Source organism: Phodopus roborovskii, unplaced genomic scaffold (genome assembly GCF_943737965.1).
Source record: "Phodopus roborovskii unplaced genomic scaffold, PHOROB, whole genome shotgun sequence".
Taxonomy (NCBI): Eukaryota; Metazoa; Chordata; class Mammalia; order Rodentia; family Cricetidae; genus Phodopus; species Phodopus roborovskii.
The window spans coordinates 16115597-16132818 of NW_026126563.1; the positions used below are offsets into that span (position 1 = coordinate 16115597).

At 44.5% G+C, this 17222-nt stretch overlaps 1 protein-coding gene across 2 annotated transcripts in view; it reads right to left on the reverse strand.

The window, feature by feature from the left end:
* Kctd1 (potassium channel tetramerization domain containing 1) overlaps nt 1–17222 on the reverse strand; it is a 96608-nt gene that overhangs the window by 16131 nt on the left and 63255 nt on the right. The window contains exon 3 of one of the 2 annotated variants that reach the window (XM_051202131.1): nt 4710–4854. The exons of the other annotated variant lie outside the window; for it this stretch is intronic. Within the exon in view, the coding sequence (XP_051058088.1) occupies nt 4710–4854 (145 nt within the window). The remainder of the gene's footprint in view (nt 1–4709; nt 4855–17222) is intronic. 2 annotated transcript variants of the gene reach the window in all.

Below are 17222 nucleotides of genomic sequence, written 5' to 3' on the forward strand. Positions count from 1 at the left end.
GTGTGGTTATGGTATTACATGAAATAAGATTTAGTAAAAAGGGATGGTAGAACATTGTCAAAATAAATACAGGAAAAGCTTCTGTCATAGTTTCCTTGGGTTGTCCACTTGACATGTCTGAAAAGAAGGAGAGTCACATGAGGAATTGCCTCCATCAGACAGGCCTTTGGGCTGGAATTTCCTTAATTGCTTAATTGATGGAAGAGGGCCCACCCTACTATGGACATTGCTATTCCTAGGGATGTATAAGCTGAGCAAGATAGAGGAAGAAAGCCTGTAACAGCATCCTCCGTGGTCTCTGCTTCAGTTCCTATACCCAGGTTCTTGACTTAGCTTGCCTTCATGATGGATTTTATCTGTAAGCCCAGCAAACCCTTTCCTCTCCAACTTGCTTTTGGTCATGGTGTTTATCACAGCAACAGAGAAGCAGACTAGGGCAGACTTCAACACTGGCAGTCTGAGCAGTGGGAATACAGTGCATACATCTTTTTTTTTTTTTTTTTTTTTTTTTTTTTTTGCTCTTTTGTATTTTCAGTTTTTCTACAGTAGATGCATACTTCTACAATATTAAAACATTGGATACAGTGTAGATCAATAAGCTAGGCCTGCCCGGTAGTGGAGTTGTGAAAAATCTAGCAAGGGTAGATATTCCTAGAGAATGATCACAGGAGCACTGTTATCAAAGATGTTAAAAATAACAAGCAGGAGGGAGGGGGGGGGCGGGAGAATCTTATAGGTTCTTAAGAATAACAGCAAAGTGTCAGACTTCTGGAGTACCGGGAATTACAAACCCACATTTGTGTCTGTATGTCAGGACTGAAGTAGCAATAAGCAAGCCATTATATTTGAGGATGGTATCATGAGAGGAAGGGTAGTTAAATCCACAGACAACCACTTAGAGATGTTCTGTAATCACCTACACTGATAACTGGCTTTTTGTGGAAGCCAGGACACAAGCTTCTGAAATATGACCTTAACAGAATCGTTAAGTGGGCTTTTAGCATAGATGACATATTTGTGGAACTGAGTATTAATGGGCACAGGATGCTAGTGTAAGATTTCACACCCTTGTTTACCCAGCACTAAATGGCTGAAGCCAAAAGGAAGCAGTCAATGATCACTGTCCCTAGCAAACCTGTAAAGCAATTCTTACCATGTGACAGGGCCATGTCCCATTGCCAGGGTCAGAAGGAAAATTCTGGCATCCTGACAGCTCACATGGGCATGTTTGGTTCCAGGAACTGAACCGCTTTGTGGCTTAATTCCATCAAGGGCCACAGAGCTGAACAGCCATCTCAGCCCCCATCCTTTGCCCTGCTGCTCACCCTCAGGCCCAGAACACCCTCAGGCCCAGAACACTGTGATGTATAGCCTAACTCCCACCAGATCCAAAGGATGCATTTTAAGGCCTCCCAGATATGTGAGCTGCTTCGACAAGTTCCCCCCCCCTCCAAGCTTGGGCTATGATCAACTAAAGGATGTGTTCTGTTGATGATCATCAGATATTTTGGGTTCAGGAATCCTTAGGGGACACCCCAAAGGTGTGGTAAAGCAAATGGCCTAGTCCTAGGCAACTGGGTGACCTCTGGAATTGGCCACATCAGCATGTAATCTGAGCATTCTGGGACAGAACAGTGCCCATGGAAGTTGGTGACTAAGGGTTAAGCCAAGGTATATGTTTAAAATACTGAGCTCCTTTCTTGAAAGTATGCTGCCATTAAAAATAAATGGTTATTGTTACTAGTATGTTTTCCCTGCCGCCGGTCCCACCGCCACGCCAGCCCCCAATTAGCACACAGAGACCCTGTATTTGATATAATTTTGTTGGCCAGGTACTACTTTCTTATCCACTAGCTCTGTCTTAATTATTAACCCATTTTTTTTTTAATCTAAGTATTTCCACATGGTCTCATCTTACAGGAGAGTGGGCCAGGACCTCTGTTCTCTCCTGTCTCTACATGCTGACTCCTCCTTACTCCTTCCTTGAATCTTCCTTGTCTCCTAGTCCCGCCTATCTTGCTTTCCTATTGGCCAACAGTGCTTTATTCATTAACCAGTATGAGAAACATATTTACAGAATGACATCGCCCATCAGGTTAGATTTATTTTCTGATAGTAATTCCCAATTTACCATCTTTTGGTTCCCTGGAGTCACACTCCTGTTAGAAATGAGTTATAAATGATGACATTACAGAGATGTATGCTTTCTGTTTTCAGGTATTGTTTACTGGCACTCAGCATCTGGCCTCCTGTGACTTCTGTAGCTAAATAAGCAATTATCATGGGCACAGTATACAATATCCTTTAGAAAAACATGTGTCTCTGCCTGAAAGAATATTACCATGCAGCAAGTTAGTTAGGCTAGTGCAGCATATTTAGTGACAGTCTCAGAAGGTTATATGGCTGGGATTTATTAATATATTTACTGCTTGTGGGGGAGTGTGCACATGTGGATGTATGTGCGAGGATATATGGAAATCTGAGGGCAATGCTAATTATCTTCTAGCAATCTCTACATTATTATTATTTTTAGTCTTTGAGACAGGGTCTTTAATGGAACCCGGAACTACTTACCATTGTAGCTAGCTCCGAGCTCCCATCATTCACCTCTCTCTGTGCCTTGCTTTTATGTGGAAGCTGAGGATTTGAACTCAGATCCTCATGCTTGCATAGCAAGCCCTTTGCCCACTGAGCATCCTCCGCACCCATATGACCAAGTTTTAGGTGAGCTGCTATAAATCAGCAGATCTCAAATTAATAAAGAGCTCAGGGGCCTCTCTGCCATCCTCTTTTATCTGAACTTGAAACACTGTGCATGTGCCAAGTATTATTAATCAAATGGATCAGAGTACAGAGGAGATACATCGGGGAGTGGGGGGTTGTTTTATGTGGTCTATGCCCCTTTAAAAAAGAAACTAAGGAGAGTAATGGCTGCGGTGGGGATGAGCAAGTCCCCTGATCCTCTTAATGAATGTGAGGACGACCCCTGAGCTGCTCATGGGCAGCAATAAGTGCTGAGGGTCTCTAAAGGGTGTATACCTCACTTTACATTCCAGGCTCCGAAGACTTTGTTAATACATCACAGCTCTTCAGTGTAAGTGATCTACATCTGTGTATTGAGAGGATGCTGTTTCAAATATTCACAACATACATGATATTTTACATAAATAGAAACACACCACATATCATTTTATAACTTGCTATTGTCACTGAATGGTTTTGCTCCATATATCAACAGATATAGATGAACCACACTCTTTAAAATTATTCTGCTATATGGGTATTCTATATTATTTCCTACCATCTGCTGATTTTGAACTCCTGTTAAGTTTTCCTATTACAAACATGGCTATAGGTACACACATGTTTCTATGCTCTTGTGAATATCTATAGACGATAAATTCATAAGCAAGAATTGCTAGAAAGCATGCATGTTTGAAAAAAAAATTCCTTTTTTCAAGACAGGGTTTCTCTGTGTAGCCCTGGTGTCCTGGAACTCACTCTGTAGAAAAGGCTGGCCTTGAACTCACAGAGATCCACCTGTCTCTGCCTCCTGAGTGCTGGGATTAAAGGCGTATGCTACCACTGCCCTGCTGCATGTTTTAATAGCTGTTGCTCAACTTTCCTCCAAGAAGGTTAGTCATTTCCCCTCCAGAGCACACTGTACATTCCCCCAACATTGTGTCTATCTATCTTTAACATTTTAGTTAAACTATATAAAAATGTTTATATCATTTTATTTTTGTACCTTTGATACTAGAAAAAGATTGAATATCACTTTAAATATTTACTGACAAAATCTTTGTCTCCCTTTGAGAAATTCTTGTTTATAGCTAAAAATTTTCCCTAGATCATTTATATGCTTTTATAGATTTGGAGGAAGTCTTTTATGATGGATATTAATCTTTTGTTGCAAATATTTCTTCTTTTGAATATGATCTTTTCTGCTTTACAAGGATCTTTTAAAAAATTCCTCTGTGTATAAAAGTCTTTGTGCCTCAAAATAGAAATTCCTGTTTTAAATATTCTCTGTACATTTCTCATTAGGTTTATTGCTACCTGGACATTACAATTTCTGTTGTGCTTTTTTCTATTGGATGCTATGACAGATTCTTGCTATTCCATGGGCAACATATTGACTGTAGGGCATTGGTTCTGAATTTAGATAGTATTTGGCATTAGTAGTTTTAAAGAACTCCTATTTAGAGAAACATTACCAGCCACAAAATTCTATTTCCACATATTAATTCCCTTCTAATAGTAACACTTTCTGTGTCTCCCCGTTTAAATTCCATTGCCTACCAGGGTTCCCTTACTCTGCTTATGCCAATACTTGCTACTCTGTTTAAAAGGAACAGTTCTAAAAGTATATCACTAATATTAACCTTAGGTTTCTGGGAGAGAAATTTTCTTTGTGTTAAGTTCCTTTCACTATCTAGCTTGCTAAGACATAGCAGAAATTAAAGTTGAATCTAACCAACTTCTTTTCAATTTTGTAAAATAAAATATAATTTATTTATTTAAGTAAAAATCCTCGTTCTGTAAAACTTAAATGCCCATATACTCCGCTTCACAAAGACAGAATAGCCATGTTAAGGGGGTTACTGATGCCATTCAAGTTGGTGTGTGTGGTAAGGGTGTAGGACTAGAAATATTTTGGAGCACATCCAAACAAATCACAAATTTACTGTTAACATGGATTCCCTCACCTTGAAATCATCAGGAATGAGGAGCTTTGATGTTCGTAGAAAATTCAAGATATATCTGAACATCTGTCCATCTCTGTCAATGAAATAGTGCTGTTTGAGACTGTCCAAAACAATGGGTTCTGTACCATCAAACAGTCTTCCGATTCTGTGATAAAAAAAAAAAAAAAAAAAAAAAAAAAAAAAAAAAAAAAAAAAGAGGGAACAGTGAAGACAATTAGATCAGTTGTTCGGCCACTAAGACTCACAGCTTTGGCTGTGCCACTGTTAACAACGGTGCCTCTGCAGATGGCTGGCTGTGGAAGTCGCCCACTCAGCAGTGACGAGTCCTTACTTGATAAATGTCTTAGGATGAGGAACTCAGAAACTTATTCTAAGTCTCAGGTTTGTCCCGACACGAGTCGTGTCCTGTCTTTCACCTGCAGAGGACAAGCTCCTAACATGGCCATCATGGCAGTCACTATGATGGCAGGTCTTGCCTTTCCCCCCGTGTTACTTGTTCTCTGTTGCTTGCAAAATGTTGCTTACTTCTCCCCTGTGACTTTTAAACCTATTCTACTGAAGAAAAAGGTGTTGTGTCTCTAAGAAATGTGTCTAGCGTTGTTCCTCACTCATGGGTCCCAGGCTTCTAAAAAGACAGCGATACAGACACCTACACTAAGAGCCAGTGAAGGCTGGCTAGGTGCACTGAAGCCCGCCAGGAAAGAGTCTGTTCCTTTATCTGAGGCTCACCTGGCTTCGCATTAATAGGGGTGGATGGTATTGCCCCATTTTTTAAAATACTGTTTTAACTGATCTCATAACTTGCCCGTCTTGGTTTTGGAATGTTATTTATTGCTTTAAAGATTATTTTGGAATAACACACTGTCTAATATTGTGTTGAAATGTGACAAAGGTCACAGAAAATCATGTGTTCTACCCTTAAACATGACAAACCATATTTTCCTCTCCTCTGAAATCAGTTGTGTGAATTCTAGTTTCAGTAAAAATAGTCTAAAGGTAAGTCTAAAACGCATATCCTACCCAAAGGTGGATCAGAGAAAGCCACAGTGGGTTTGCGGTGCTCAGACTTGCTCAGTTGTTTTGTTGAACCTTCCATGAACCAAGCGTTGATTATTTGGGGTGCGGATTGCAATCACCCTGGGATTCTTTCACTGGGTGTTATTTCTCCCTCCTTTCTCACTGACACATCAATCAAACAGCCTGCCTCACTTTCACGTAGCCTTTCCAGGGCAGCCAAGCCGCAGGATGGGAAGGAATGAGACTTGTTTGCCTCTTACTGAAACACTGTACTCTTCACTTACATGATAAACACATGGTTGACAGGGAACGAAAGGAGGCTGTATTAATTAAGCACTTTCCAGGCCTCTTTCACTATCCTCAGCACTTTCTACATGGAACGAATCCATTATCTTCATCTTAGTGATGAAGAAATCGGCTTGAAAAATATGAGAAACTGGCCTGACTGGTTAAGTAGCGATGGGGGATTTGGCTGCTGAGAGGAAAGGGGCCTCCTTGCCCTACTGGCAATGAAAAGAATTGCCACTGTGCTAGGAGAACTTTTGGTTTAGAGTTGTTTCTATCTATACCTGTTAAACAAGAACGGTAAAATGATGTTAGGGGCCCGAAATAAACCGGCATCAAGGGTCTGTCTCATCACTGTATTAAACAGAGATGGAAAGTACTTTATTTTAATTAAGTCCTATGCTCCAGGCTGGAGAGATGGCTCAGAGGTTAAGAGCACTGGCTGCTCTTCCAGAGGTCCTGAGTTCAATTCCCAGCAACCACATGGTGGCTCACAACCATCTGCAGTGAGAACTGGTACCTCTTCTGGCATACAGGCATACATGCAGGCAGGACATCGCACACACATTAAGCCCTATGCTCTCGTACTTGAATACTCACATTCGAGCCTATACCTGTCAGCTCCTGGGCACAGGGCACGCCACTAGTGTACACATGCTGAGTGGACACATAAAGGAACTGCTTGCTCCTGTGTGAGCAGGGTGGCCCCTTACTAGTTGTAACCCCGATGCATGCTTTTCTTGTATCTCCATTTCTTTTGTATAAAATTGTCTCACTTGTTTTCTAAAAGAAGCTTTTATTTCTACCCATGGTTGATGAGCAAAAACCCTGTAAGTCATACTGAGCTCGGAAGGTACACAGGAACTGAGATATTCCAAGGGAGCCTACATATATTTCTAAGCTGGATATAAGACATTGTTGGCTTTTGAACCCTCCAGATCATGAAATTTTACGGTCTAAAAACCAAAACAGTAAATGTGGCAACCAAAGGTATCCCAGGAACATAAGGAATTACAAAGGGAGGTGGGGTGGGGATCCAGCCAGCCAGAGCAGGCTCGAAAAAGATGGGCCTTAGGCAGTGAGAGCATCTCCAGGGAGACACAGGAGGCACTGACACCCCCCCCCCCCCCCCGCAGAAGAGGAAATCCAGCCAGGGATGCCAGGCCAAGGAGAAGACCCTGGAGCACTGGGGCTCTCGTCCTTAACGAAACCCCAGCAACGGTCAAGTCATCCGCTGCTGGCCTTGGAACCTTTAAAAAGATCTATGGCCATGCTGTATGGACGGGGCACTGGACAACCAGAACCGGAAGGGACAGGGTCACCTGGGAGGACCAGGTGTGGCAGGAGTGACCCCTAAGAATAGGAACTAGCGAAGGCTGGGCTGATGGACGTGCTCCCGCAGTCCAGGGGTAAGAAAAACGTAACTCTTTGGTGAGGAAGGTCATGGGAAAGCCTGGGCTGCCTAGGGCAGGAAGGGCTGTGGAGAGAGAATGTGAGAGGACTCTGAAGGGTCCTGTGGCATCAGATACACATTCCTGACCAAGGTGAACGCCCTCAGGGGAGGCAGGAAGCTCCATGTCTGAGCAGCAAAAGCTAGAAGTAAAAAAGCATTGCAGCTTTCCACTTTCTGCCAGCTTTAAAGGGCGAGCCTTGTGAAAACAGCGGGGGGGGGGGGGCAGCGACGAGATGTTGTCTCCTGGTGGGTTTTGAGATGGCAGAGATTGTGCTGCGAGAAAGTATTGTTTGGCTAAGCAAATAAAGGGAGAGATCAACAGGTTGTATTTCTCATGGACATGTGAATGGGGTTACAAATCACACAGCAGTGGTGTGTAAACTCTGCTGCCTGGAAACTATGTGGACTGATTACAGTGTACAGACCTTGCAGAACATTCCTGGTTTCCAACTGACCAAGACCAAGCTGGCTCCAGATGATGTATGGCTGAGGGTTTCCTTCTCTCCCCACCTCCTACCCCCGCCTTTCTGTTTTGTTTTTTTTGTTTTTTGTTTTTTTCAAGACAGGTTTTCTCTGTGTAGCCCTAACTGTCCTGGAACTTGCTCTGTAGACCAGGCTGGCCTCGAACTTACAGAGATCCATCTGCCTCTGCCTCCTGAGTGCTGGATTAAAGGCACGAGATACTACCGTCCAGCCTTTCTCTTCCTTTTAAAAATATATCTTCACTGAATCCAATGGTAACGCTGAGAAAGACTTCCACGATGTTTTAAAGGCTAAGAAGTACTCTAACTAATATTCTATACCTTCTTAAAATTTTTTTATTTTGGATAATTTCACTCTCACACCAAAATGGACAGAATAATAAAATGAGTCTCTTAAGTAAGGCACTGCCATCCTGGTTTCAAAATCTGTGAATTCTTAACTAATCTTGTTTGATGTGCACCTTCATACCTCACTGCCCATTCCCGGGAATTGAGAAGTTAATCTCAAATATCTTATCACTTTAGCTGAGCATTTCATTAATTACCAGCAATACAAAGGCCGCTAAAATCAGAAGTAAATAATGTTGTTCTTCCTCGGTGCTTTTTTACACAGCATTGTGGCTTATCGCTCAGGGGAGAACCTGCTGCGGGAACCAGGCTCCTCTGTGGCAAAAGTAGGTCTGGTCTCCTGCTATAACGGGACCCCCCTTACCTGGCATAATTGTGGTTGACACAGTGTGCATATGAATATGAAAGGGCCAAACTCTGATTTACCTGGCTCTGTATGAATCAGTCCTTAAAAGAGTTTTCTCCTGTATTGATTCATATATAAGACCTGGTTTCTGTAATTTACTGAGTCGGTTTCTTTAGAATTTCCCCTTAGTTATTTCATTCAGTACCCACTGAGCCTGACTATAACAGTAACAGGTGTGGGATTTAGCCGTCTATAGGGCCAATGGCAGCAGCTGGGTGAATCATCACGGGGTGGACAGTAGCGGTAAACAGGAGGGTGCATCTAACTCGTTAAACTCAACTGCGGCTACCAGGGGAGAAAGAAAGGCTCACTGGAGTGAAGAAGAGGAGGTCAGCTGAGTACAAGGCTAGGAGGCCAGGGAAGGAGAGGGCACAGGACATGCAGAGAGAGGTGTGACTGGAAATGCCTTCCCCCGTGACTGCCATGTTGAATCAGGTTGACAGAAAAGTGGGCTGACGCTGCAGAAGGTTTGCCTGGCACATCGGGTAATGGAACGGAGATTTGTTCTGAGGGTGATGGGAGATCTCAGGGCGCATTGTTCTCTTGGGAGACTTAAGAGAAAGAGACAAAAGAGAGACGCCATATTTGAAGCCACATCTCCTCACAGCCATGGCTCACCCTGTCTCCTGTGCCCCCTTCCCCCATGACACCTGCATGGTGAGGTGGTTCTTAGCCCTGGCTGATGATGGAAATCCATGGGGAGGCTTGAAAAATACTCATCTCAGGGTCCCCGGTTATTCTGAGGCAGATGGCAATAAGGCCCAAACAGATGTAGTTATAAAAAGCTTTTCAAGTTTGCGCGTTCATTTGTTTGTGAGGCGGGATCTCACTATGTAGCCTGGGCTGACCTTGAACTCACAGAGATTTGCCCACCTCCGCCTCAGCTCTCAAGTACTGGGATTAAAGGTGTGTGCTACTACAACCACAGTGGACAACTGTGAACGTTTGATGGCCCTTCCCTTCCTCCCTCCATCTCCTGAATGCTGGGATTACAGGTGTACATACCACAGCTGGTCTCACCTTGCTGAGAGTCAGTGTGAGGAGGAGGAGGGGAAAAGAGACTAGAGAGCGAGCAGTGACATTCACCTGTACCGTTTCACTCAGTCATCTGGCCACCTTGAATGGTGATTGCACTCACTCACATAGCCATCCACACTTTTAAAAATGAAAGACGAGACACGGAAGTATACCCTCCCAGAGACACAATTCTCTAAATCCCACTTGCTGCCCTATGTTGGCCAGCAGAGACAGAGACAGTCCAGTCCTAGAAGGCAACCCCTGTAAGGCTAGTTACTAGGAGTGGGTCCCCTCACTCAATGGCTTGGATGTCTTAAGAGTCACATTGTGATTCATCTTACAGTGATCCCCACGGCGGCCTTAGCTTCTCATCTTGCAGGTAAGGAAATGAGCTCAGATATTCAATCACTTGGCCAAAGGGGACCATATCTAAATGATGGAGCTCAGATGACAACCCTGGTCTGTCTTAAAAGCTTTTTTTGATCACTAGATAGATTGCCTCTTCATTTATGGCTTGAAAAAAAAAAAATCAAACGACTTCTTTTAGGAAATGTGTAATTGTTACAGTTTGACAAAGCTCGACAATCCAAGATAATTTGTTATCTGGTAATTACTGCATAGGGGAAATAATTTACTTGATAGCTGGGATAGAAAATGCCAAGGGTCTGGGGCTTCTAGTCAAGGTCAGTGAAAGAAACGGTTCACGACGAAGCTACCACAACCCAAGTCACACCGAACCAAAATGAAACTTGCTCAGACTCTGAGGTGACCGTCAATCCGGCTGTGAACTGTGAGAGGGAGTACACACAGGGATGGGACCTGAGGAGAGAACGAACACACAGCCGACTCATGACCCTGTCACTACTATGCCCAGAGACACTGTGTCCTCACACTGAATCCGGAGCACTCCTATGGGACTTACGGCTTTACCGCTGTGGAAACTCAAGCGCAGGAGTTCCCATGCCTTCTGTGGCCACCTTCTCCGTCTCCAGGCCTTCACACCCTATCCTTCCCACAATGCCTCCTAGACACGTGGTCATATCCCGCTTCCAGACGTGGAACTGGACACTTGCTCTGTTTACCTGGAGACAAATGGAATAACCTTCCCAGTTCTCCTAAGCCCAGCTGCCATGGTAACTAGAGGGAGTGATTAGCTGCAGTTCCTGTAAGACAGGCTTGAACAGGGAAGGTGAGAGAAAAAAAATCCAAGGAGTGAAATGCTAAGACCGACCTAGAAGCGGGATTGAGGGGGTTGGTGGGGAGGCAGAAGGGACACAAGGTGGGGGCCTTTGCACCCATGCAGGAGCTTTTTGCCAATAACCGCCCCCCCCCCTTTTCTATTCTAAGGTAAACATGGACTGGGGAGAAAGCCTCCATTTAATTTCTGGTTCAGACTTTTTTTTCTTGCTACCAAATTCAGAGGCAACTCCCAAATGATCTCTTTAGCATTGGGAGATATTTTTAAGTTATGAGTTGTACCTATTAGTTGAAAATTGGGAAAGTGTAGAGGGTAGAAATTTAGCTGAATAGAAAATCTGTCATGAGCCTACCACTTAATGGGGTGGTGCGTGCCTTTAATCCCAGCACTCAGGAGGCAGAGGCAAGCGGATCTCTGTGAGTTCGAGGCCAGTCTGGTCTACAAGAGATAGTTCCAGGACAGCCTCCAAAGCTACACAGAAAAAACCCTGTCTCAAAAACAAAACAAAACAAAACAAAAAAAAAAAAATCCCATTTTGGTTATGAAAAGTCCTCCCCCCATACACACACCCCACCAAAGGCACAAGTGTTGCAGGCTTGCTCATTGACCATTCAGAAGTTACTGGATGGATGGGGTGCTAACTTCATCAACATATTAACGAATTCACAGCCAAATGGGCTGTTAGAAGTGGGACCTAGTTGGAGGAAACAGGTCACTGAGGATGTGGCTTTGAAGTGGTGTTTTTGTCCCTGAGCCTTTTCTTTCTCTGCCCCCTGGTACCATGAGGGGACAAGTTTTGTTCCATCACATGACCCTCACTATGTTTCTGTGCCTCTCCTCGGTCTAAGAACAATGGAGTCAGCTACTGTAAGCAAGTCTTTCATCCCGAGACCGTGTGTCAGGCGCTCCCTGTCAGGCAAGCAAAGCTGATGGCATGAACTACATGCAGCTTTACATATTTTTACATCTTCTATTTTAGCTTCCCCAGCAATTTTTTTCCCTATTATTTGAAATCTAAGTTGGTTGGCAAACAGGGTGGAGGAATGGGTAAGGACAGGTGTGTGTCCATGTAACACAGTTACATGTGTGTTACAGGTATAGGGAGAATTGTCACTGCGGGGTTAGCTGGCCTCAGAGCATCAGGGAGGTAAGCACACATGGGCAGAGATGACTTGTCATCAGAGGGTTCCTTCCTCTCTTTTCTGCGGAGATTATAGCGGAAGAACAGAGGGAGTAAATGAGGAGAAATGACATTGATAATGAATGTTTAAAACTAAGCATTAGATTGATTGAGGTATTCCATGATACCTTCTCAGCTATGATGGACTATATTTCCTGAAACTGAAAAAAATAAGGAAGGAGAGAGAGCCCCTGAATTATCATAAACATTTAATTTTAAACATATAGGATGTAGTTTATAACCAGCCAGGGCTCTGGAATAATTCTTTAATGTTTCCAGTCTTGGGAAATTTCATGTATCATGGTTGTAGATAAAAATTGATTTAGATCTTGTTATAGAAATGGGTAGAAGTAATTCAAGGGAAGAAAGAAAATAATTTCTTAAGTAAAAACCAAAGCAAATTGTATCCACTTGGGGGAAGTTGTGCTTGTAGCACCTGCTCCCCGGGGCAGCATCATTTTCTGTGATATATGGAGCTGGAGACAGTAGGGGACAAAGGAAGACACATTTCAAATGTAAACAACAGAGTGAGTGCATCGCCAACACAGGAGCTCAGTCTGGAGAATTGGTCCTGATACTGATGGCTCACGGTAGGCCAAGGCCACTGAGACACCACTTAATCTACAGGAGTTGTCCAATGCTTTTATTATTGTTGTTAGGTGTGTGTGTTCACATGCACACACATGTGCCTAACGTGTCCTCATTTGCAAAGAGGGAGTAATAGCACAAAGCCAATGCCGGCGGTCTTCCTCAGTCTCTTTCCACCTCACTTTCTGGGTCTCTCACAGATCCTTGAGTTCACGGACTCGACTGTCTGGTGAGCAGGCTCCAGGCACCTGCCTGTCTTTCCTGCCCAGTGCTAGGGTGACAGGCATGTGCTACCACACTGGGTCCTGTATGTGGGTGTTCAGGGTCCAAATCCAGGTCCTCATCTTTGCTCAACAGGTACTTTACCCACTAAGCTGCCTCCCCAGCCTTTCAGCTTGAGTTTTGATTTTGTTGTTGTTGTTTTTGGTTTGTTTTAATTAGCGGAATGGATTCTATAAGACAGTGAATTCTCATAAGGAACACACAGACATGTGAGCACGTGATTAAACATCCAGTGTTCTCTTTGGGGCAAGCATCCAGTCTACTCAGCTCTGAGGCTCCCGACATTGCAGGAGAGGACACAGCAGCAAGCTGATAAATAATGATACCAGAACTCCCATCTGGACTACAGGGCCCGGCGTGGACAGCCCACGGGTTATTTGCTCTCTCCGTAAAGCACTGTGCCCTCCTGCTACAGACTCAGTAACTGCTGGCAGATGTTTTTTCCAGAGAAAGTGCTGTGCCCCCAATCAGAATTCTTCAAATCTAAAGGAGCAGGCTGAACAGGACAAAAAGAATTAAGATCACCTGTGTGTACTCCGGTTCAAGAAAGTGTGTGTTTTAAATGGTTTTAGAACGGATGGACATTTTCCCGAGATGAGTCCAGGGTGGAACCATCATGCCTTTTCCTGGAGCCCAGCTGGGTATTTTCACTGAACACAGGCTCTTTAGGTTTTTGTCTTGCTTTCTGTGTGGGAAGGCAAGCATGAACATGTGCGCACGGGCCTGCCTCCGCAGCCACCCCCCTCCTCCCAACAGTTAGTTCTATATTTAGAGGTATTTTTGACACACTCCTTAGGCTTTTCTCTTGATTTAAGAACTCTAGAATATGTTTCCCATTTCCCAGTAATAATCGCTATTCAGAGGGGGGAAATGCTGTAATAGCTAACATTTATTGAGAGTGCGTTCAACACTCTGCTGAAAATTTTACAGATTATCTGTTTGAATTCTCACTACAGCGATACTAAGTATGAAATGCCTAGTACAGGGAGCACTTTGATTGTGACAGTGAAGAAACTGGATCGCAGTGACATCAAGCAGCCTGCTGAGGCCGCTGAGCTAGCAGGGTTTGCTTTTCTAGGAGTGATGGCCAGTCTATCTCTGAACTGCCCCAAGCCCCTCCACTGCCAAAGCCATTCAAGGACACACTAAAACGTCAAGTCAGGGATGCAGATCTGTGGTTGAGTCCTTGTTCAGTATATGCAAGGACAGGGGTTCAATTCCCAGCACTGCAAAACAAACAAAAGGCAAGAGCAGAAGCTTGGGCCTACAGTAGTGTCCCACGTCTGCCTGCCTCTCAGGGCCCCAGGGGCTTGGCCTTTCCCTCCTGCCATCTGTGGTGCTGGTCCTTCCTCCCTCCCTTCCCTCCTCCTCCCTCCCTTCCTTCCTCCCTCCCCTCCCTCCTTTCCTCCCTCCCTCCCCCTTCCTTTCCTCCTCCCTCCCTCCCTCCCTCCCTCCCTCCTGACTTCCTTTCTTGGACCCTTCATCTCTTTCCCGTTCTTTTCCCTCTGCTCTCTCTTATGGTGTCAAATCCCCAAAGGCAGCATGTACTGGGTGCCACCCAAGCACTCTGCCGCCATCTTCATCCCTAGGCCTTCATCTCTTGTAGCAGGAAACTCATGTGTGTGTTGTGGGTGAATCTGAGTTGTGCTTGATTTCAACCCTTACTCCTGGGCTCCTTCGTCATGACAAACCTGATTGTCAGATTATAGAACGTGATACGTGTCTTCCCACATGGGTAGCAAATCCCTGGGTCCGTCCCCTGGGACTGCTGCTCACAGATGGCCCCTGGCCCCTCTCTCCTCATACCCTGTGACCATCGGTGAGGATGGGCTGGGGAGTGAGTGTGTCCACACTTCCTTTGTTGTTTCACTACTGCAGACTGTTGGAAATCACTTACAATATGCCACAGTCATTGCTTCACACAAACACGCATCGTATTGATCATGAGAGGACGATGGCCAAGCCAACATTTCTATTTTCAACTTCACAGTTTTCCCTCCTTGTGCTCATGCCAGCAAAGCGGTGGCTCATAATGGAAGTATTTAAATCTTTTGCTTAGTGTGTTTAAGTGGGAAATCTAGAAGCTCAACAGAGTTTAATGAAAACAAGACAGAATTAACAAGCGACCAGGCCAATGCTTTTCTAGCATCTTCCAGAAGATGGACAAAATAACTGAATCCACCCTGACTCATTTGCACTGCTTTCTTACTCCCCATGTTCAGAGACACCAATGTACACATATACCATAAGCATAAATACCGCATGTGTACACAAATGCACGCACATGCATACATGCCACACACATACACAAATGTACAAACCATACGCATAAATATCACACATATATAAATGCATGTATACAGACATACATACATGCCATATACAAATGTACATACACATGCATACACAAATGTATACACATACGTGCATACATGCCACATACATATGCTATTGCTCACATATATATGCCACTCACATATAGACAAATGACTATAAACACACACACACACACACACACACACACACACACACGAAACTTCATTACTACCATCATTCAAGAGTTTATGCAGCAACAGTGTCATTTGACTATGGAGAGCATCCAAAGGTGATTGAATGATGGAAATGATCCATCCTGTGACTGTATGACTTTAGTGTGATGGAGTATAGAAACATCCAGAAACCCCTCAGGACTGTTGAGTTGTGCCTCCTTAAAAGAGAGAAAAGCTGAAAACTGAAACTCATGCCACAGTGTCAGTAGCAACAGGCATGTTAAAGGGCACACCGAATATCCTTGTCACTCAACAGCCATCTCAGAAGGTCTACTTGCTCCTTTGGATCACCGTGGGCTGTGCCTGTTTGGCTATACGCTCTCTGAGGTCTAGTATTTCTAGATTATGCCATGCATGTACGGTGGTGATCTCTTGCTTGTACAAATAAAGCCTGTCTGAAGATCAGAGGATGGAGCTTGCCACTAGGTAACCATAGAGGTCTGAAGGTCTGTATTGACAGACAGGAAGTGAGAGGGCCGGGCACAGACAGGAAGTGAGAGGGCCGGGCACAGACAGGAAGTGAGAGGGCCGGGCACAGAGAGGAAGTGAGAGGGCCGAGCACAGAGAGGATATAAGTGGGAAGAAACAGGAACTCACTGTCTTGTCTGCTGAGAAGCTAAGGAGGTAAAGGTGACTTTGGCTTGCTCCTTCTTCTCTCTGATCTCAGCATGTTCCTCTATATCTGACTCCAGGTTTTTATTATTTAGACCAATGAAGAACTCCTTTTACAATGTACTTAGTCTCCAACTCAAAGTGTCACGTGAGCAATATGACCTGTGGAGCCAGCCATGGTTCCCCATTCCCGTACGCTCATAGCTGGGAGGCCAGCCTCAGGTACACAGCAAGTTCTACTCAGTAGCGTTGGCTACTGAGACCTTGTGTTAACTGCCCACCTCACAAAAAAATTCAGATCTGATCATGACTTAAAGAGAACTCTTCCTGCTGCGTACTTGGGACACACCCATGATGGCTGCTGACAGCTCTCTGCCCCTGGAAGTGCGGGGCCAACGGTGTTTGCCCTGGTGGCATCTGTGTCGGGCAACCGTCCCTCCCTGCTGGACTTAGGACCATGCCAGTCCTTCAGCACACTCAACAAGAGCTGCATCTCTAGTCATCTCTCCCAAAGCTCTCTAACAAAAGAGGCACCAGGCCCCACCCTGCAGATCAGCTAAAGAAGTAAATGTTTCCAGCTAGGAACAGGAACTAGTCATTATCCATTCCTGCTTCGGGTGGTCGGTCATATACAGAAGTTGGCAGCATTAGTCTGTTGACACCACAGCACCCCTGGCATGTTCTTCCACCTCCCTAGGTAGAAGTCCCGAGGAAGAGGGAAGCTGGGAATCTCGGAGGCAGATGTACTCCTCAGAGGCTTGTTCCTGGAGAGGGAAGCCATTGCTCTTCTGACAAGCTTTCCAACCATTGAAGACACCTCACGGTGGGAAGAAAGAAGCATGCTTCATTCAAACAAAGTTTCATGAGTTAGCTTAGTGGTTATGACATTTAGTCCAGTAATTGAGTGCATCTAATAATTCTCCTCTGAATTCTCCCTCATGCCAGTTCATTCCTCACGTGGCATATTATCAAAAGAGGTTCTGGTGAAGCCTCTTCCTTAAAGCACTTGAGATTATAGATTCAGGGGCCAGTCTTATGTTATTCTTTAAACACAGAAATAGAGGAAAGAAAGGAGGGTCATCTAGGCATATAGCTC